The sequence below is a fragment of the Gigantopelta aegis genome, chromosome 4 (assembly GCF_016097555.1).
Source record: "Gigantopelta aegis isolate Gae_Host chromosome 4, Gae_host_genome, whole genome shotgun sequence".
Taxonomy (NCBI): domain Eukaryota; kingdom Metazoa; phylum Mollusca; class Gastropoda; order Neomphalida; family Peltospiridae; genus Gigantopelta; species Gigantopelta aegis.
Window position 1 is genome coordinate 31,193,780 of NC_054702.1, and position 24,045 is coordinate 31,217,824.

Genomic DNA, 24,045 nt, shown 5'->3' on the forward strand with positions numbered 1-24,045 from the left:
CGCAGCATGCACTGACTGAAATGAAACAAACAACCACGTGTGTCGGCATCTGGGAAAATCTCCTCGATTGCTTGGATTGCTGCAATCTCAAAGTCAGTCTGTACAACTGTCTGCACATACAGCTCAATATATACATATATGTTTTGGAAGCCATTTCTGATAATCCTTATGTTTATATAAACATTTAACTTTAATCCTATATCAAAGAATTATGGATGCCATTTATGTATGTATGTATGTATGCCCACAAATGATTGTCAGGTCAGATGTCGGGAATTAACGTGCTTATATCAATTTAATGTTCAAGCACGCTCGTTGCGAGCACGATTTCTGACTAACGAAACTGTGCACACAACGAGAGGGGTGGGGAGAGTGTTAGTAAAAAACAAAATATAAAAAAAATAAAAAAAAAAAAACGTTTATACATTTGATTAGATAAAAATACTAATTAATGGTTAAATAAACTTTATTTACAAGGAAGTTAAAAAGTGTTTATACAAAGGGTTAAAAAGGGTTAAAAAGGGTTTTTACAAATGATTAGGTAAAAAGTAGAATATTGACAATAAAATATGTCTGGTTAATCTGGTATTTATGTCGGAGGAGAGTAGACGGGAAGGTCTGCCCCATTTTAATTCATTTCCCTAGGCCGTCCCGTCCACCACCTCCACCATAATGGAAATGTTAAGAATTGGAAATTGGAGATTGATGCCATTTAACACTTTGATCACATATTAAGGATCGCAGTATGGGATCATTGGACTAATACTAATCACAATAAAGAGCGTGAAATCACCTTTGCGCCACTAAGCCCCAATTACATTACTTCTGTTAATTGTAATCTTGATTGTTTATATAATACAATGTTACCCAATGTTTTTATGTTGGTTTGAGACAAAAAGTAATAGGGATTGTCCCACTATTAACTGGGGATGTCACGTTGTCATACTGTAGGAAAATTGAGTGTAGGCATACTGGGTTGTAGGCAAAGTGGGTTGTAGGCAGAATGGGAGGGAACCTTTACACCTACCCATTGAGCCTTGCGGAGTCAGTATCTGGATTAAAAATCCCATGCCTCGACTGGGATCCGAACCCAGTACCTTCCAGCCTGTAGACCGATGGCCTAACCACGACGCCACCGAGGCCGGTTTGCAGCAGTTTAACATGTGATGGAGTGTCGTTAAACAAATATTAATGTTTCCTTGAGTTGGTAGATGCGTTATTGTTCCGTTTCGTGATGCGAGGGAGTTGTTTACCCATCGATCTTTCTAGTAATTGCGCCATACGACAGCTCCTTAGCATGCTTCGTTTTTTAGCGAGGAGATTTTAATCTTTACCATGACATGATGAGGATGATGCGCATTAATGACAGAAATATTTTTTAAAATTAAATTGAAATGTACAAAAACTTTAAAATTCTGACATCTCGCAAGGTTTTGTTAGTGAAATACTAATAGGATTTCTCCCAAATCTGGATTAAGATTCCCTTTCTTTTTTATATATTTTTTTTTAAACATAATTTGAAACGTTTTTAAAGTGATATCATATCTTTACATGTTCTAATAGTAATTCCATTTTGAAAGCCGTACTGGAAACAACTTGTTATTTGCTAAATAATTTCCTAATGGCTATTTGAACTGAAGGTATGTGTAGGTAGATCATATTTGGTGCTTACATTGTCACTTGACTTTGTTTTTCTTTTTAATTTTTTTTTTTTTTTATTAAGAACTCCAGTTTTAAAAACATCGCAGCAGACATAACAAATATTTCACAGACCAATATTTTATCTTAGAGAAACCAAAGAAACGTTTTACCGGATGTTGTGTTTGTGTCATCATTGAACTGTTATCTACGTAAATCGTTCAACTATTGATATCTGCGACCGCATTTCTAGCGCACCTTGTAATTAGGTGTTTTGTTATATTAATTCAAGTGGATTTTGATATACTACTGACAGTATATGTTTTTTATGTAAATCTAAAGGACATTTAAGAACCACCAACATTTTAAAAATCTGTCTTTGTACAAGATAGGGTCAAAAGGACGCTTTCAAAAAGTCGAGACTCCTCCAGAGCATTGGATATGGATTTTTAGAGAACGTTTCAACCGGCCACGATGGTGTCGTGGTTAAGCCATCGGACATAAGGCAGGTAGGTACAGGGTTCGCAGCCCGGTATCAGCTCCCACCCAGAGCGAGTTTTAACGACTCAATAGGTAGTTGTAAGGCCAGTACACCCTCTTCTCTCACTAACCACTAACAATTAACAACTAACCAACTGTCCTGGACAGACATCACATACAGCTGAGGACAGCGTGCTTGAACCTTAATTGAATATAAGCACGAAAATAAGTTGACATGAAATGAAATGAGAACCTTTTATGTACTAGTGGTCTACTAGCTGGAATATCAAGTAAATGCATTCTAAATTGTGACTTTTTTAAAATTAAAAATAACCATCGTACACATGCTGGAGAAACTTGATTTCATTTACTTCATCATTCGTTAAACCTATTTAATTCTAGATCACATTAGGTTAGCATTTTTATTGCAACAATTTCTATGACAATGACGACCAAATGTACGGTACTCTACTTTGTTGAAAAATCTGACTTGTACACGATGATCTTATTTGACTTCTGGTTGTTTTCACAATTCAAATTTCAGAAAGTGATCGACGTGATATTATTTGCGAGCGGCGTATTCACATAATAACACGTAATGTTGAAACAAACTTCCTCCTCCTACTATACTGGTCATCAACTTCTATTTCAGTATTTGGAATTCGAACAGTAAAACAATTATCGTATTCAAAATCGTATACCCACAAGACATGATCAAAAGGAGTATTACAAATCACATCTCTGCACAAAACAAAGTCAAAAGGACGTTTTACAGGGTGCTGACAGTTTCCATACATCGTTGTTAAGTGCTTCGTCCATAGAAGGACTGCCACTCCCATGGATGACAATTCCATTATGATATATCCGTAGGGGACAAGACATGGCCAGTGAACTGCTACAGGATATGAGTTGGGGTGTGAGACATGAGCCATGTTCAAACGAGCAATGAACGTGATTTGAAAGAAAGAAGGAAGGAAATGTTTTATTTAACGACGCACTCAACACATTGTATTTACGGTTATATGGCGTCGGACTTATGGTTAAGGACCACACATATATTGATAAAGGAAACCCGCTGTCGCCACTTCATGGACTACTCTTTTCGATTAGCAGCAAGGGATGGGGGGGGGGGGGGGTATTAGTCTGTTAAATGTTTTATGTACAGACCAAAATATACTGCTATTTCAACAGACATGGTGACAAAAACGTCAGATCTACATGATTCTTTTTTGTCTAGGTCATGCACTGAAACATCTATAAAATTCGTTTTTGTCTTGACCATCCACTTACGAAGACAGAAACACCTATATGATCCCGTTTGCCTTGACCATCCACTTACGAAGACAGAAACACCTATATGATCCCGTTTGCCTTGATCATCCACTTACGAAGACAGAAACACCTATATGATCCCGTTTGCCTTGATCATCCACTTACGAAGACGGAAACACCTATATGATCCCGTTTGCCTTGATCATCCACTTACGAAGACGGAAACACCTATATGATTCCGTTTGCCTTGACCATCCACTTACGAAGACGGAAACACCTACATGATCCCGTTTGCCTTGACCATCCACTTACGAAGACGGATACACCTACATGATCCCGTTTGCCTTGACCATCCACTTACGAAGACGGAAACACCTACATGATCCCGTTTGCCTTGACCATCCACTTACGAAGACGGAAACACCTACATGATCCCGTTTGCCTTGACCATCCACTTACGAAGACGGAAACACCTACATGATTCCGTTTGCCTTGACCATCCACTTACGAAGACAGAAACACCTACATGATCCCGTTTGCCTTGACCATCCACTTACGAAGACGGAAACACCTATACGATCCCGTTTGCCTTGACCATCCACTTACGAAGACGGAAACACCTATACGATCCCGTTTGCCTTGACCATCCACTTACGAAGACGGAAACACCTATACGATTCCGTTTGCCTTGATCATCCACTTACGAAGACGGAAACACCTATACGATTCCGTTTGCCTTGATCATCCACTTACGCCTTGATCATCCACTTACGAAGACGGAAACACCTATATGATTCCGTTTGCCTTGACCATCCACTTACGAAGACGGAAACACCTATATGATCCCGTTTGCCTTGACCATCCACTTACGAAGACGGAAACACCTATATGATTCCGTTTGCCTTGACCATCCACTTACGAAGACGGAAACACCTATATGATCCCGTTTGCCTTGACCATCCACTTACGAAGACAGAAACACCTATATGATCCCGTTTGCCTTGATCATCCACTTACGAAGATAGAAGCATCTATATGATTAAGTGTTGCCTTGAACACCCAATTACGAAGACAGAAACATCTGTTTAATCCTTTTTATCTTGATCATTCACTTACGAAGACAGAAGCATCTATATGATTATGTTTTGCCTTGAACACCCACTTACGAAGACGGACACATTCATAAGATCCTTTTTGCCGTGACCATCTACTTACGAAGACAAACACATCCATAAGATCCTTGTTTTGTTATGTATGACCATCCACTTACGAAGACAGACGCATCCATAATGTCCTCTTTTGCCACGACTATCCACTTACGAAGACAGAAGTATCCGTGAGATCTCTTTTTGCCTTGACCATCCACTTACGAAAACAGAAACATCTATATGATTATTTTTGACTTTGTTATCTACTTACAAAGACCAAACCATCTATATTATTCTTTTTGACTTTGTCATCCACTTTCGAAGAAAGAAACATCTGTATGATCATTTTTGTCTTGACCATCCACTTACGATTACAGAAGCATCTATATGACTTTTCTGCTTTAACCACCCACTTACGAAGAGTGCGGACACCAGCGCGAAGATTATACAACTTATCTTCATAGGTGTCAGAAGTGGAGGCAGGGTAACAGGAGGGCAATAGTCCCAACTATGTGTTCCCCTAGTTGAATATAAAATTACTAATATAGCTGATTTTACTGTCATCTTCCGACGCTTGTGGTCTTACATATATTTACAGAAGTAGTACTATGGCCATTTTCTGATAAAAAGAGATCATGCTGGGATGTTGTTTCTTTCGATGTAAACTTGTATGGAGTAGGTATGTTTATTTAAATTATCTTAATAATTACATGTATTTTTACATCAAAATAATTATATATTTTTTAAACTAAAATTATGTTAGTATATTTTATTCTTCTAAAACGATCTTTCGCTGCGAATAGAAAACAAAAATGTAATGGGTTTGACACCTAACAGCCGATGAATAATTAATGAGTGTGCTTTAGTTGTGTTAAACAAAATCCGGACAAAACCGGTGGGCATGCCGTATTTCTACCCCTGTTTTTTTAAATATTTTTAATATTTTTTATTCGTAATTAATATCTGTTTTGCTAAGACGTAACATTTACTGTATACACATGGGAACCACTAAAGGATTACTAACGGTGTCTGGTAATGCATGAAGAATGTCTGTAAACATCATTCAGAGTTCTGTGTCAAGTACAAAGTGCATTCTAAAATATTTACGGATTAAAAGCAGATGCAGCCCCAAATGGTAGTAATATTATTTGTCTATTATTTGTGCAAATACTATTATCTATTGCCAGTACATTAATACACTTGTATTTAGTATACAATTGTTATATATATTATACACTAGAGGTTGAAATCAGTGCAGTGTACACCCGCCAAATGGAAATGCGATATTCAGCAAACAAATTAAATTTGCTAATAAAAAATATGTATTAAATCTCTTAAAAGCCATGTGCACCTAACGCCCCATTTTCCTACAGGTATATTAAATGTGGGCTGTCACACATTTTATTAGCGTATTGCCTGGGTGTGTTGATACACTACTTGGTGTAGCAGTTTTTAGAAAAAAAATGTTAACGTTATCGATAATGGGAATTGATTTGGTCCCAGAGAATTACAACGGATTTCTTAATTAACCTGTAAATGGGAACAATGTAATATGGCATATCCAGCACAGCACTGTGTACCTTGTAGATTGAAATCGATTCTCATGTCTGTAAATACAAAGATCATAGAACTGTAGTCGAACTGTAAACAGCAGATTTGTTACAGCTTCATTGATGTTCGCTACATCACTGGCTGTTGTTAACACTTGGAACTGTTTTAAAGACACTGTGCCGTGTTTCGATAAATATATCCTTTTTAGCAATCAAAATTACTTATTAATTATACTGAGATAAAAAAAATCCAGTTTGGGCTATTGCAACTATTAAAATGACCAGAAACACATTGAATATACAGATACTGACTATTCTAAACAAGAAACTGTATTTAATATGTCATTTTAGTTCCTCAAAAGGCTCTGCTAGTCTGAACATTGTTTCAGTGGCAGCTTTCTACAAGATTTAGGGACATTCTCTTTATTTCTTATATTTTATAAGTAGGCCTAACTACGATTATTACCGGGTTTTGTGGCGTAGCAATTGAACTATCGGTTTTACGGCTAGTGGATTCTGGATGAAATTTAGAGCTGTTTCCATACGTGCGGTTTTTATTTATTTTATTTTATTATTTTGTTTTAATTTTAATTTAATCTTTTGTTTTTGCAAGATTATCAATAACTGTTTTTATACAAGTGGCGCGTTGGCGGTTGCAGCGCCTGCGTCTTGCCAAAACACCACGCACACGAAAAACAACCCTTAACTGCTTGAACCTTATTTGACTTCTTAGGCACACTTGAACCTTAATCGAATAACTAATTATGAACAGGGAAATATCAAATTGAACTGAACTGAACTGAAATGCACTTGATCATGAGAACGCATGCCATATTTTCCAGACTTGAAGACACATTAATTGGAATTCAGGTCGCATATCTTAATTTTACCATACTAAAGTTAATCACAGCAGACAGCTGATGGTATATATTCCCTTAATAAGAAGCAGTCTCTCAATGTGGCATTTTAATAGCAGTCATACCACACGAGCCCGACTCGTGGGTGGCTTTATTAAAGATAATGACTAAACACGCTGTTGGTGATAAGTTTACAGCTATTACATTACTAGTAAATGCTACGGCGTCGGCAAATTCAATGATACTGATTATGACGAGATAATCAGGTTAGGATAAGTAGGACACACACGCGTATCGTTCTCGTCAGCTCGGCTATTGAGTCAAGGTAGGAAAAAGGTTTTTTAAAAAAAGAAAGAAAAAAGATTTTTTTTTTATAGGTAGTCGTACACCAAATACTATCTGAGTTGGTAAAAGTTCGAGGTGCACCCACGTTGTCATCCCACAGTCTTTTTTTTTGTTTAACGACACCACTAGAGCACACTGATTTATTAATCATCGGCTATTGGATGTCAGACATTTGGTATTTTTGACATATAGTCTTAGAATGGAAACCCGCTTCGTTTTTCCATTAGTAGCAAGGGATCTTTTATATGCGTCATCCCATAGACATACATGCACATACCACAGCCTTTGATATGTCACTCGTGGTGCATTGGCTGGAACGAAAAATAGCCCATGGGCCCACCAACGGGGATCGATCCCAGACCGACCGCGCATCAGGCGAGCGCTTTACCAGTGGGATACCACAGTTTAGGCTACCAGTCAGCCATTGGTGATAAACGTGAAAGTGTTCGTTGTGATAAAATGTTGTTTCATCAGGCCAGTAAATTCATGTAATTTAATTATAACTAGTAACTGGCAATGTACCAACTACCATTGTGCTTGAAGCATGTGCGGAGTCCTACTATAAACAGGCCCTAATCTTGCCGGAAAGATGAGCGTTTTGTTCGCCGAAAGTCAGCTCAAGTCGCCAAGTATTCATTAAATAGCATGACAATTTTTGTGCAGAACTTAGGTAGTCATAGACGCTTCCCGTTATGTCCGAAACCAACAGCTTAAACCCCAATTGTTTCTGATTTACTTTAAGGACGAGGGCTAGTAGTATTTATATCCATGGTGTATATGTCGATTGAAATGCTGCGTGTAGCAGTTTTAGCAACATGTTACTATTGTCGTCCATGGGATTTGATTTGGTGGTATGCACCCTACAATGTCACAAAATGTCCACTGTCCTCATTATGCAATGCAAAAGAACACGTCAACAGAGAACTTTTTTTTCTTCTTCAAAAGTTTGATTATGGGCCATTTTATAGAAGAATCTCGTTTCAAAATATCTGAAGAGTCTACAGACCAAAACCTGTACATATATACAGCATTGGGCCACACATCAATAAAACGATCAAACTCATAAGTATAACTGGATTCAGGTACTCGGTTAATGCACCCCTTTCAGGTTCCAGCACGTTCGTCATGGACACAATCTCTGATGTCGATGGTGACTGTCCGGGACTTAGGTATAACTTAGCCTTGTTAACCATATATATGATATTTCCAAACTACGGTTAATTTCATCCATCAATGTTTCAGTATGGATGCGGTGAATGCCTTGCTAAACGCACATCACTTCCCCTTTGTTTTATCCATCACCTCCTTTAGTAGTGATGCAGTTAACGTCTTCCTAAACAAACGTCATTTCCGGTTTCTTTCATCCATCAACCCACTAGTATGACTTGCTTCCTATTCGAACATCACTTCCGGTTGGTCCATTTCCGTCAACACTTTAGTATGGATGCGTTGATTGGCCTTTAAGACAAACACCGTTGTTAGAGTCTTTTTCATAGGTAGGACGCGTCCTGTCAGACGACCAACGTGTCACGTCTGCGACCACTCGTACAGCTTCGTCGTGTCCTCACCACACAGCGTGGACGGATTACCACGATGTGTACACGAACAATCGATGATGATGTACAGTCGACAATCAAAGACCCCGGCCGGAACACATCCTGTTTGTGGCGAAGTTGTCTCAGAATTGATATTTTATTAGGATTCCCAATGATTATTATAATCGCTTGACTTTCCTGGTTTGGTGCAATATATAGACGTGAAGAAAAGCTTTGATAATTACCTTCCTAGTTAACCCGTATCGATAGCTCTCATGTGACGCAAGATTCATTCTTTTATTAGCCCTTGACATTTTAATTTTTGTCCCGTGTTTTTGCAAATACAAGTCTTCTGCCATAATGAGGGCCTCTTGTGTATGTGAAACAGTCAAACGTACTTAGCGACCATTCAGCAGTGGCATAAAGCCAAATTAGGTATTTTTTACCTCTTTTTAATGTTCAGACTAACCCATGAATATTTGTAATTGTTTACTGATAATAGCGAAAAGACGATATTGTTTATTTCAGTACTGGGTGAAGTATTGATATAAGTATTTGTGGACTTGTTTACGATTCCTTTGTGTGACAGAAGAAAATATCGACGACAGAAAGGGTTTGATGGATGCTCGCGCACCCTGTCTTAGATAAAACTATCTATACAACAACATCATAGTGCACTAGGTGCACAACATAACTGACAAGTACCATAGGGTCACCTTTTCTACTACCCATTACTGCTACTTGAGGTAAAACAACAACACCCCACCATCCCCCCGAATCAACCACCAAACAACAACAACAACAACAAACATCCAAAGACAAACCATAAAACTCCAACAACCACGAAAACCCTACTTCTTCTACTACCCATTACTGCTACTTGAGGTAAAACAACAACACCCCACCATCCCCCCGAATCAACCACCAAACAACAACAACAACAACAACAAAAAAAAAAAAAACACCCAAAGACAAACCATAAAACTCCAACAACCACGAAAACCCCACTTCTTCTACTACCCATTACTGCTACTTGAGGTAAAACAACAACACCCCACCATCCCCCCGAATCAACCACCAAACAACAACAACAAAAAATATCCAAAGACAAACCATAAACTCCAACAACCATGAAAACCCCACTTCTTCTACTACCCATTACTGCTACTTGAGGTAAAACAACAACACCCCACCATCCCCCCGAATCAACCACCAAACAACAACAACAACAAAAAACATCCAAAGACAAACCACAAAACTCCAACAACCACGAAAACCCCACTTCTTCTACTACCCATTACTGCTACTTGAGGTAAAACAACAACACCCCACCATCCCCCCGAATCAACCACCAAACAACAACAACAAAAAAACATCCAAAGACAAACCACAAAACTCCAACAACCACGAAAACCCCACTTCTTCTACTACCCATTACTGCTACTTGAGGTAAAACAACAACACCCCACCATTCCCCCGAATCAACCACCAAACAACAACAACAACAACAACAACAACAACAACAAAAAACATCCAAAGACAAACCATAAAACTCCAACAACCACAAAACCCCCACTTCTTCTACTACCCATTACTGCTACTTGAGGTAAAACAACAACACCCCACCATCCCCCCGAACAACAACGAAAAAACAAACCCCAAAAACAAACACCCAAAGACAAACCATAAAACCCCAACAACTACGAACCCCCCCCCCCAAATAAACAACAACCCCCCCAAAAAACCCCAAACAACAACTAAACAACAAACAAACAAAACAAAACCAACCATACAAAAACCCTACCCCATGACAAACCAAAAAACCCCAAGAACAACGAAAAAACAGATAAACAACAATGTAAAAAAACCCCAATAAAAACCCCCCAAAACCAACAACAATAAAACAAACATAAAAACAACAACTATAAAAACAAAACAAAAAAACACAAAACAAAACAATACAAAACAAACAATCCAAAAAAACTAAAAACCCTACACAACAAACAACAACAACAACAACAACAATAAAAACCCTCGTGGCTTTGAGTGAAATAAAGTTCTGTTCTGTTCTGTTAAAACAAAACACAATATACATGTAGGCCTTGACATCCTAGTTGCAGTATATGGCACACGTGCCACATAACACACTAATCCTTTTGAACATATTTAAGTTTCTAATGATAAATGTCGTATGGGTTACATTCATTTACACCCACGAGATAAAACAAAGCCAATCAGAGAAAATAAATTGCAACAATGCTATGTCTTTGTTGTTTAATTCCTATTAATCTTGTATGTAACTAAACAGAAGATCAATACCAATGTACTGGTTTCTAATCTAGTCTTTGAGAACAATGAATGAAGCTGGTTTCCTTTCCTTCTGTAACTTTGCGATGGAGAAATCTGACCTTTATTTTTAGGATAAAATAATTAGACTTTGTTGGCGACCACTGAAACTTTAACCCTTGATACGGTTGTCGTTACTTTTGAAAAAAAAGAGTTTAACATTTATTAAAATTGCTTTTTTCACGAAACGAGATTTTCAGTTATTTGATGTAACAATGGGAGAGGGGGCTGAAGTAATGGTTAGTGGCAATGGGTGGAAATGCAGCAATATGAAGATAGTTGATTAATGAACGTGCATAGGCATACGGGCTCCCACTTTTTTGTAGTAGGTGGAAGGCTGGCTTTTGCCAGGAGGAGGGGATCTCCCCGCCCCTGTCTCGTACGCTTATGTAAATGTGAGATAGAACTCGTCAGCCCCGAAATTTAGTCAAGGTAGAAAACATTCATTAATCGAAGTGGCAAATCTTACATTTTTTAACAGCTACAAAGTTCGATATGTGGTCGTGCATCGTAGAATTTTCATCATTAGAGGAGGAGGGGATCTCCCCGTATCTCGTACGCTTATGTAAATGTTTAGATACACGTTTAACAATTCAGTAACTAAATTTGAATAAAGAAAACAAAATAGGAGAGAAAAAAATAATATTTTATATGGATTTTCATATACTTGTTATGTACACAAATATTATAAATTCTACCATGACTTTGGAAAATACTCGATTCTGATTGGCCAGTTACTTAAATCCTAGGTGATTAATCATAGAGAACCACCTAATATTTAATCAGGCCGCTTTACTCGCGTATGAATACAACGCGGTATTTACAAACATGTCAGCCGAACAAAGGGGCCCCTTTGACATCGGTACGCTTCAGGAAGTTTTTGATATAAATCCAGACTGGTTTGAAGAAGAAATGTATGTAGAGTTGCCAAAACAAGAAAATAATGAAAGTAAGTACACAAACGGCAGTTTTAACACGAAGAAATGGAAAAATAGCTGTATAATACTGTAGCCTAGTTATAGCAGACGGTCGAATTTTGTTACAAAATGAAAAAGAAAATGACAGAATAGCATGCGTATCAGCTTCAGTTTCCAATCCCTTGAATATTTCACAAACTATAAGGGCTGGGATGTCTGGATTTTTTCAAATTAAGGACAATAATGTTGTGATAAATAATTATTTTCAGAATTAAGACTGCATTAATCGTTGCAGCTTGGTCAACTTTTGGGAGGGGTGTGGGGGTGATTTATTAAATTTCAATCATTTATTCTTGTTTATGGATTTTCCGTTACATTTGTTAATAAAATAGACAAGATTAAATATTTGTTCCAAGTTCTACGGTCGTATGTATTTATTTATTATGTTTTTATACTGTCAACAGGTGTTGACATTTCAATATTATCCACATAAACAAAGTGGAACTGTCCTGTCTGTTCACTCCTATTCCCTCTGCGTATTAAAAATAGTTCTAACTTTTTTTTTTATTATTTTTTATTTATTTTTTTAAATTTTTATTGTCCCCAGAAATATTTGGCAGTGTCAGGGTTGAGGTGCCCTGAGCTCACTGACGTACACATATTTTAATTATATTTCATATATATATATATATATATATATATATATATATATATATATATATATATATATATATATATATATATATATATATATATACACTGTATATACAGACTATTTACATGTTCATGTTCATGTTTAAAACATATACTGCATTCAAAAAAACTCTCTCATCCACTCACCTACTCACCACCACCCCCCCCACCCCCCCCCCCCCACCCACCCACACCCACACACACACACACAAATATCCATGTACATCAGTTTTCATACATGTCGGTAATTAGTGTTAATTATTTCTGGGAGCAAGAAAGACGAGAAAGAAGAGAAAGAAGAAAGGGGGAAAACGAAATATCACAAGTGAAAGAAAAGAATAACTGGTTGCAAATTTTATCTTTTAATGTTTGTCTCTAAGTTAAACTACAGTTGAAAAATTTCATGTAAAATTGTCAATAAATAAATTATACCATTTCTTCCAATATGTTTCAAAATATTCGTATTCACAGTTTTTAAGCAGAATACACCTTTGAATTTCTAATTTGTTTTTAATTGTCCGTTGTAATAATCGTAAGTTCAATTTTTGTTTTAGCATTTTTATAGAATAAATATAATATTTTTTATTAATAATCATCCAATTTACTACACTGCTGTTTTGTTCATTAGGCAAACCTAAGATAACTATATGTTTATCAAAAGTAATATGTTCACCCATAGTATTTGTTATCCAATTTGCAATAGATTTCCAAAATGACAATCATAGAATAAGTGTTCCATTGTCTCTGGCAGCAGATTACAGAAAGTACATTTATTGGTATCTATATAGTGAATAGTATATAAAAAAATGGTTAGTTGCGAGTATTCGATGCAATATTCTGTACTGAAACCACCGCAAAGTTGTATCTCTAGTACATTTAAAGGGTATGCTATAATATATTTTCCATTCCCTTAATGAGTAGTTAAAACCTTTTTCCTGATATTTTAATTGTGATTTTGGTATTTGTGATATTTTGCATAGCAGTTTATATTGTTCCTTGCAACCTTGTTTCTCTTTTAAAATCTGCTTTAACTTTTGTGGATAAACTGGTTTATAATTAGGGGGAAAATTCAGAGTTTGACAATTTAATTTTCCATATTTTTCAATGAAACATTTTACTGCTTTTAATTAAAGACGTATAATCTAAAAAAATTCGTTATTATATTATACTTCACCATAAATTCGTCAACAGTTAGAAAGCCACCATGTATACCAATTAAATCATTTATAAAAATAATTCCCTTTTCGGCATACTTTTTGTAGAAAATAGGTTTTTTATCTTTTAATATACTCTTCAAAAAAAGAAACGCAAAAGGGTACAAATGGGTTATAACTCCGATTTTATGTTTCCTACCGGTTCATGCTTTGTGAATATAAGGTCATTGCATGTCCCAAACACATTCCCACGGTTACATTCGATAAAACGCAGCTACTGTACAATAAAGTTCCAAAATGTGAATATTCGCAAAAACGCAGCCACGTGCAAACCATGTCACCACTGCACGTGCGTTGTCTGCACGTGCAACATGAACACCGACAGTATAAAAGTGCAGGGTGTTCGCTTGTCTGGCCTCTGTATCTGGCCGACAGTTGACAATCCAGGACATGCCACGTCTCAGTGAACCGCAGAGAAACAATGCCATCGGCCGACTAGACGCAGGCGAATCCAGAACGGCCGTTGCCAGGGCATTCCATGTGTCCCCAAGCACCAACTCCAGACTGTGGGACCGTTACCAGCAACATGGATCAACACGTGACCTCCCTAGATCCGGTCGACCACGGGTCACTACCCCCGGGCAGGACCGCTACATCCGGGTACGCCACCTTCGGGAACGATTGACTACTGCCACCTCCACAGCCGCAGCAATACCAGGTTTGCGCAGGATATCCGACCAGACCGTACGGAACCGCCTACGTGAGGTAGGAATTCGTGCCAGACGTCCAGTTCGAGGTGTCATCTTAACACCACAACACCGTCGACTCCGACTGCAGTGGTGCCAGATTCATCGACAATGGCCTCAACTGCGATGGAGACAGGTGTGGTTCAGTGACGAGTCCCGATTTCTGCTCCGACGTCATGATGGAAGATGTCGCGTGTATAGGCGTCGTGGTGAACGTTATGCGGCAAACTGCGTGCAGGAAGTGGACAGATTCGGCGGGGGTAGTGTCATGGTGTGGGCAGCCATCTCACACACTGGCAGAACTGACCTGGTCCACGTGCAGGGCAACCTGAATGCACAGGGCTACATTGACCAGATCCTCCGGCCACACATCGTTCCAGTTATGGCCAACGCCAACGCAGTGTTCCAACATGACAACGCCAGGCCTCACACAGCACGTCTCACAACGGCTTTCCTACAGAACAACAACATTAATGTCCTTCCTTGGCCATCGATATCACCGGATTTGAACCCAATTGAGCATCTATGGGACGAGTTGGACCGACGCCGCCGACAGCGACAACCACAGCCCCAGACCCTGCCCGAGCTGGCAGCATCCTTGCAGGCCGAGTGGGCCACCATCCCCCGGGACGTCATCCGTACTCTGGTTGCTTCAATGGGCAGGCGGTGCCAGGCAGTTGTCAACACACGCGGAGGCCACACCCGGTATTGACTCCAGATGACCTTGACCTTGGTGGTGTGTCCTATCACTTACTCACAATGGACTAGAGTGAATTGTGAACAATCCTCCAACATTTGGTAATTATCGGACTCACCATTCAATAATTAAATCAATTCTCCAAATGTTACGACAATGTGGTTTTGCGTTTCTTCTTTTGAAGAGTATATATTTTACTGTTGTGCCAAATATTGACACCAACTATGTCGTCTATACTTTCAATGATTTCTTCACATTGAATTTTTCTCCAGCTTTCAAGAACTTTGAATACGTTTTAATCATAATAGAATGGAGATAAACATACTCTGATTTCATTTTCGAGGTAGGTTATCGTGGATTTAACACCACTAAATATTACATTTAAAACCTCACGTTAACGCGTTCGGTTTTAAATGACATTTAGCGGTGTAAAATCCACGATAACCTACCTCGAAAATTAAATCAGAGTATGTTTATCTCCTAATTACTTGGACCAGTAATTAAGTCGTTTGTTTTGTTTACAAACATCACTGGAGCACGTTGATTAATATTACAACAGCTACTGGATGTCAAACCTTTGATAATTGTGATAAATACTAGTATATAGTCTTCAGAGGAAAGCCGATATATGCAATTAAGGTTCAAACACGTTGTCCGTGGTACACACATCAGTTATCTGGACTGCCTGTCCAGGACAGAGGGTCGGCGATTAGCTGTTAGCTGTTAGTGAGAGAGACGTCGGTGCACTGGCCTTACTCCTACCCACTGCGTTGTTAAAATCGTTCACGGTGGGAGCCTGTACAGGGATGCGAACCCAATACCTACCAACCTTAAATCCGATAGCGTAACCACTACACTTCCGAGACCTGTATTTTTTTCCATTATAAGCGAGGTATCTTTTGTATGCACTTCAGCACATACAACGGTCTTTAATATACCACAGCGATTTATCCACGATTTTTTGCCTTGGTCCAATGTCTGATGGGATTGGGAATATTGGCGCAAGTAAATTATACTTGAGACGCTTTTTTCAGGCCACTGAATGATGCAGTAAACCACTGTTAAAATAATTTATTACGACAGACATATATTAAATATATATATTGAGAATGTTTAGCATAGCATTTGGGAATTTTCAGTGCCACCTTCTTTTGGAAAAGGGGTTTATTTTCGGATCCACAGAATTTCTGGATAAATCCCTGAATACCAATCGCAGGAACTGGTTGGGTCGGAACAACCCGTCCACCCCACCTCCCCGATAGGTCATCCAGAAAGAGAGAGAGAGAGAGAGAGAGAGAGAGAGAGAGAGAGAGAGAGAGAGAGAGAGAGAGAGAGAGAGAGAGAGAGAGAGAGAGAGAGAGAGAGAGAGAGAGAGAGTGTGTGTGTGTGTTTTAAGAGTTCGAATGACACACTTCAGGTGAGTGCTCTACCGACTGAGCTAGATCCCGCCCCCGGGACCGGTAATGAGTAATGAGCGTTTCAAATATATCATTAATAAAAGTATGCAGCTTAGTACTCTGTCATTAGATGATTTTTCACGTTATGGTTGAAGGTGGTAATTGGTGTGTGTCAAGGGTATTGAATTTCCAGTGTCCACGGCCGAACAGCTGAAGAATTTTAGATCATAGGTTATAATTACGTTTGAGATACTGATGGTATAGGACAGGTGCCATGAACTCTGGGAACACGATGAGATGTCATTCAATCCTCTATAAACCAATATTGCAATGTACTGCTAAGAAAAAAGTAGAATAATAAATCCATTTCTGAAATGAAGATAACCGGGAGATGATCTAAGAAGTACAACGGGGAAGGGCGGGTGATATTTGTTTGGAATGAGCAATCTTCTTTCTATAGTTGAAAAATAAAGATTATTTAGACGTTTTTGGCACACATAACATGCATTTAATATTATAGTCAAAGCCTTGATTACGGATAATGTTAAAGCACATTAATTATTTCAGCATCGGCTATTGGATGTCAAACGTTTGGTAATTCTGCTGTATAGTCTTAGAGGAAACCCGCTACATTTTCCCTCTTGTGGGTAAATCAACTAAAGGTAATCGGTAATATTGCTATTATTGAATGATATAAGATCACCAATAAAGCGGAAAGTAAAGTTAAACGTTTTAGCCAGATTTCTTAAGTTTGATTTAACCATATTATGTTTTACGTCTGACAACCTATATCATTATTTAACTCTTCCTATGAAGCTGTGTTATTATGATGGGTCACAGCCTACATCATTACTCAACTCTTCCTAAGAAGCTGTGTTGTTATGATGGTCACAGCCTACATCATTACTCAACTCTTCCTATGAAGCTGTGTTGTTATGATGGGTCACAGCCTACATCATTACTCAACTCTTCCTATGAAGCTGTATTATTATGAGGGTCACAGCCTACATCATTACTCAACTCTTCCTATGAAGCTGTGTTGTTATGATGGTCACAGCCTACATCATTACTCAACTCTTCCTATGAAGCTGTGTTATTATGATGGGTCACAGCCTACATCATTACTCAACTCTTCCTATGAAGCTGTGTTATTATGATGGGTCACAGCCTACATCATTACTCAACTCTTCCTATGAAGCTGTGTTGTTATGATGGTCACAGCCTACATCATTACTCAACTCTTCCTATGAAGCTGTGTTATTATGATGGGTCACAGCCTACATCATTACTCAACTCTTCCTATGAAGCTGTGTTGTTATGATGGCCACAGCCTACATCATTACTCAACTCTTCCTATGAAGCTGTGTTATTATGATGGGTCACAGCCTACATCATTACTCAACTCTTCCTATGAAGCTGTGTTATTATGATGGGTCACAGCCTACATCATTACTCAACTCTTCCTATGAAGCTGTGTTATTATGGTTGGTCACAGCCTACATCATTACTCAACTCTTCCTATGAAGCTGTGTTATTATGAGGGTCACAGCCTACATCATTACTCAACTCTTCCTATGAAGCTGTGTTGTTATGATGATCACAGCCTACATCATTACTCAACTCTTCCTATGAAGCTGTGTTGTTATGATGGGTCACAGCCTACATCATTACTCAACTCTTCCTATGAAGCTGTGTTGTTATGATGGTCACAGCCTACATCATTACTCAACTCTTCCTATGAAGCTGTGTTGTTATGATGGTCACAGCCTACATCATTACTCAACTCTTCCTATGAAGCTGTGTTATTATGATGGGTCACAGCCTACATCATTACTCAACTCTTCCTATGAAACTTTTTTTATTATGACAGGTCACAGCCTACCTAATTACTCAACTCTTCCTATGAAGCTTTGTTATTATGATAGGTCACATCCTACATCATTACTCAACTCTTCCTATGAAGCTTTGTTATTATGGTTGGTCACAGCCTACATCATTACTCAACTCTTCCTATGAAGCTGTGTTATTATGAGGGTCACAGCCTACATCATTACTCAACTCTTCCTATGAAGCTGTGTTATTATGATAGGTCACAGCCTACATCATTACTCAACTCTTCCTATGAAGCTGTGTTATTATGATGGGTCACAGCCTACCTCATTACTCAGCTCTTCCTATGAAGCTGTGTTATTATGAGGGTCACAGCCTACCTCATTACTCAACTCTTCCTATGAAGCTGTGTTATTATGAGGGTCACAGCCTACCTCATTACTCAACTCTTCTATGAAGCTTTGTTATTATGATAGGTCATATCCTATATCATTACTCAACTCTTCCTATGAAGCTTTGTTATTATGATGGGTCACAGCCTACCTCATTACTCAGCTCTTCCTATGAAGCTGTGTTATTATGAGGGTCACAGCCTACCTCATTACTCAACTCTTCCTATGAAGCTGTGTTATTATGAGGGTCACAGCCTACCTCATTACTCAACTCTTCCTATGAAACTTTTTTATTATGACGGGTCACAGCCTACCTCATTACTCAACTCTTCCTATGAAGCTTTGTTATTATGATAGGTCACATCCTATATCATTACTCAACCTTCCTATGAAGCTGTGTTATTATGAGGGTCACAGCCTACATCATTACTCAACTCTTCCTATGAAGCTGTGTTATTATGATAGGTCACAGCCTACACCATTACTCAACTCTTCCTATGAAGCTGTGTTATTATGAGGGTCACAGCCTACATCATTACTCAACTCTTCCTATGAAGCTGTGTTATTATGATGGGTCACATCCTACCTCATTACTCAACTCTTCCTATGAAGCTGTGTTATTATGATGGGTCACAGCCTACATCATTACTCAACTCTTCCTATGAAGCTGTGTTATTATGGTTGGTCACAGCCTACATCATTACTCAACTCTTCCTATGAAGCTGTGTTATTATGAGGGTCACAGCCTACATCATTACTCAACTCTTCCTATGAAGCTGTGTTGTTATGATGGTCACAGCCTACATCATTACTCGACTCAGCCCAATAAGCTGTATTATCATGATGGGTCACAGTCTACTATATACCATTACACAACTCTGTCTATGAAGGTGTTATTATGACGGTTCACAGAGGGCAGCATTACTCGACTCAACCCAATAAGCTGTATTATCATGATGGGTCACAGTCTACTATATACCATTACACAACTCTGTCTATGAAACTGTTATGACCGGTCACAGAGGGCAGCAATACTCGACTCTACCCAATAAGCTGTATTATCATGATGGGTCACAGTCTACTATATAATATACCATTACATAACTGCCTATGAAGCTGTTATTATGGGGCGGTTATTATGACGGGTCACGGACTCAAGTCTACCTACGAGGCTGTTTTATTATGTTGGATCACAGTCTACACCATTACTCGACTCTGCTAATGGAACTGTGTTATTGTGACAGTAGAGAGCCGGGTGACATTTTGCTCCTCGAACTGCGTGCAAATAAGGTTGCATGACCCTCTTACGCGCGCATTACACTAAGCAATGCCATCCTGTTACATCCAAGCAGGAAGAGCAGACGTCCTCGGCAGAGACGGCCCATTCTTTCAACAAGCGATAACAGGCTGAGAAGTTTGTTCACCTGATAAAGTAATTATATCAAAGCGCCGCATATCTAATATAATGAATATTAACCATAATCTGACAATTGCATTCAAAGGGGAAACATAAATCAATTATGTGTCTGCCAGTTGGTAACCAGGATACAATAACAATCCGAGTGCGTCACATCACTGGCGAGTGTCCAGGAAAGGGTCGTAATGTTGGTGTCCGGGTGCATTATGAAGCTGTGTAAAGCACTTCTCAAATCGGGGTTATTGATATCTATATATCTGATATTGGAAAACCGTCTTTTGAATGCTGGAACCGGCAAAATAAAGGTATTAATTGTTAGATATTAGATGTTTAGGAAGTAAATATTGTTTCCCCGTACATAATCACGATGACTACAATATGAAAGTGATAATACTTTATAATAGTGGAATATAATTATAATATTAGTTTTTGCTAATCTCTCAAAACCGGAATTTTTCACGGTTCCTATTAATAATCAGAAAATAATTTAACCACTTTAAAACGGATACCTTTTGGTCCCAAGGTTGTTTCTATATATACTCTGTTAAAAAAGAAACGCATAGGCGAAATATTCATGGAATTATCTCTCTAATACAAAGTGGCATAATTTCGTTATTTATGATCGTATCACGGTCAAATTGGACATGCGTATGTGACAATGCTCAAACCAGGTATGCGTCCAGCAGTGTTCGTTGCTGGGGCAGTTCGGTGACGCAAGTGCAGAACCCGGATGTAGCGATCTTGTGCTGCAGTTGTTATGCGAGGTCTTCCACTTCTGGGCCGGTCTTCAGCTGATTGAAACTGCTGGTACCTGTCCCAGAGACGTGGAATGGTGCTCTGATGGACGTTCATGTGGCGTGCGACTGCTGACTGCGATTCACCTAACTGGAGGCGGTCTATTGCAATGTTTCGATTCGGCAGGTTTAGTCTTGGTATCTTGTAACTCGTCTACGTCGAAATGGAAATGAGGCATCATTACAAGCATTGCAGCTTTAAATACCCATCACTACTGCAATCTTTTCTCCGAGTTTCACGTGCATTCGCAAAAATCTAACCATTTCACGCCGATTTCCTGCAATTGTCGCACAACGTGCCACAACGTGCATTAAATTTGTTTTAGGGAACGTTAAAAAACATGGTCATTCAGCAACATTGTACAAAAAACCCCGATATTTTGTAAAATCAAACACTTTTCTTCTTTAATATCACCTATGCGTTTCTTTTTTGACAGAGTATATATATATATATATATATATATATATATATATATATATATATATATATATATGTGTGTGTGTGTGTGTGTGTGTGTGTGTGTGTGTGTGTGTGTGTGTGTGTGACTATGAGTTACAGATATTAGGGGCCATTCAATAAGTATCCTCCTTTGCTAATATGTTAGACCTATTACGCTTTATAACATTTACTTTGAATGCAAACATACATATTCCATAACCACTTCAGTAGTTTATATTATTTACCAGAATATAATATGCTACGCAAATAATAAACACGGGGAATGGTGGTATGAATGGCGGGACGTAGCTAGAGGGAAAACACTTGCCTGAACCGCGGTCGGTTTAGGATCGATCCTCGTTGGTGGTCACATTGGACTATTTCTTGTTCTAGCAAGTGCACCACAACTGGTTTAGCAAAAGCCGTGATTTGTGTTATCCTGTCTGTGGGATGGTGCATATAAAAGATCCATTGTTACTAATAGAAACAAATCTTTGCGGGTTTCCTCTCTAACAGTCTATGTCTGAATTACCAAATGGTTGACATCCCATAGCCGATAATGAATAACTCATTGTTCTCTAGAGGTTTCATTAAATAAAATAAACTTTTACTTTTCACCAATGAAATAATTGAAAAGGCACTTCAGTGTTTTATATCACTTACCGGACTATGCTACACAAAGTAATAAACACGGTGCTTTTTTTTTAGTGGTGTGTTACCTTACAGCTACTGCTGCTGCTGCTGCTGTAATGTTCAACTGTTAAGAAAACAGTACAAGAGTACTTGTAATGCATTATGACAGTCCACTGTGGTTACGGTCAAGGACAGAGATATTTCAAAATATATTTAGTCGTGGCAGCTCTCAAAATAAACGGAAGACAGTGGATGTATCAACGTTCTAAATCGTGACGTATTGGTTTACTACAGTACTGCAATGCCGGGAATGACTTTGAGATACACATGTATATAGAAAAGGAGGATTTCTATAAACTCTGTGACGGACGCAGATCGACGCAAGTGACTGCGTTTCCTTTGGTCTGCGTCGATCTGCGTCGATCTGTGTCGATCTGCGTCGATCGACGATCTTTTACATATTTAATGGAAAACCAGCTTTATCTTCTGGTGGAACCATCAATACAACGTGTGGGTCATACTGAAATATTCTTTTTAGTACCCTACCGGTCCAACCGGAGGGGACTATAAGTTTCATTTCCGTCTTTCTGTCTGTCCGACCGTCTGTCCGTCTGTCCCACATACATTTTTTCGGATGTTTTTTCCACAAAGCCTTGAGATACTGGGTTGACAGTTTGTGTATAGCTTTATCATGTACTGTTACAGATCAAGTTTTATTTTCAATTTCATGGCGAATTATCTGTTTTTGGCCCTTGAACTTAGGAGATATGAAAAATAGTTTTTCGGACTTTTCTTTTGCAATGCCTGAAGGTTTTGAGATGGAATTTTGAATATAGCTTTAGTATATACTGTTACATATCAGGTTTAACTTTCATGGCTATTTACATATTTTTTCCACAGAGTTATGACCCTTGAAGATACGAAAATGTGCAGGGCCCTGTAGGGGATATGTATTTGCTTTCTTCTTAAAATGCAGCAGAATTCACGCAAGTTAGTTTATGTTTAAGACAAGTAGCAATGCTCTCTGACGATCTCATACACAGTTATTTTGCTATAGTTTAATCGCGTTAATATTATTTTTAAAATGTTACTTTGTATTGTTTTTCTTGTAAGTGTATTATATACATTATACAAACAATATTCTAAAATGGCGACAGCTGGTGCGGACTGCTGGTATTAGTGTTTTGCGCATTACATTAGTAAAAAAAAAAAAAATTCTGGCAGCTAATATTGCGCCTTTAATGAATCAAGACGTCACATTGTAATAGAAATGGCACAAGGAGTCACGATCGAGAAAATTAAAACCCAAACAGCATTCACTCAAAATATAGGCGAATGTGACTTTTCTTTGTGAAAATATTTATTTTCAAACACCATTCAACTCTACCTGTAGAAATGATACCTAATCAACCCGTGGCTGGTAACGGATCCACCAGTACCGCGAACATCACTTGCTACTTGGACTAATTGGACTCGTGAAAGCACGAAAGAAAAAACGTTTTCTGTATATTTACAGATTTTTAGCAAAGCTTTTGATTCAGTATGGAGATTTGGCCTTTGGGGTAAATTAATTCAAAATATTATAAATGTTAAAGTAATTAAACAATAAAATAATATGGGGACTTTGAAATTGCACAGGGGCGGGACGTAGCCCAGTGGTAAACCGCTCGCTTGATGCGCGGTCGGTTTAGGATCGATTCCCGTCGGTGGCCCCATTGGGCTGTTTCTCGTTCCAGCCAGTGCTTCACAACTGGTGTAACAAAGG

The 24,045-nt window shown here is 38.5% G+C and overlaps 1 protein-coding gene across 2 annotated transcripts in view; it reads left to right on the plus strand.

The window, feature by feature from the left end:
- Nucleotides 1-20,577: 20,577 nt before the first annotated feature.
- LOC121372018 (con-Ins Im2-like) overlaps nt 20,578-24,045 on the plus strand; it is a 38,856-nt gene continuing 35,388 nt past the window's right edge. Inside the window, exons 1-2 of one of the 2 annotated variants that reach the window (XM_041498257.1) lie at nt 20,578-20,719; nt 23,181-23,270. In XM_041498257.1, the coding sequence (XP_041354191.1) occupies nt 23,251-23,270 (20 nt within the window). In that variant the 5' untranslated portion in view covers nt 20,578-20,719; nt 23,181-23,250. The remainder of the gene's footprint in view (nt 20,720-23,180; nt 23,271-24,045) is intronic. The other variant, XM_041498258.1, reaches the window with a different exon arrangement.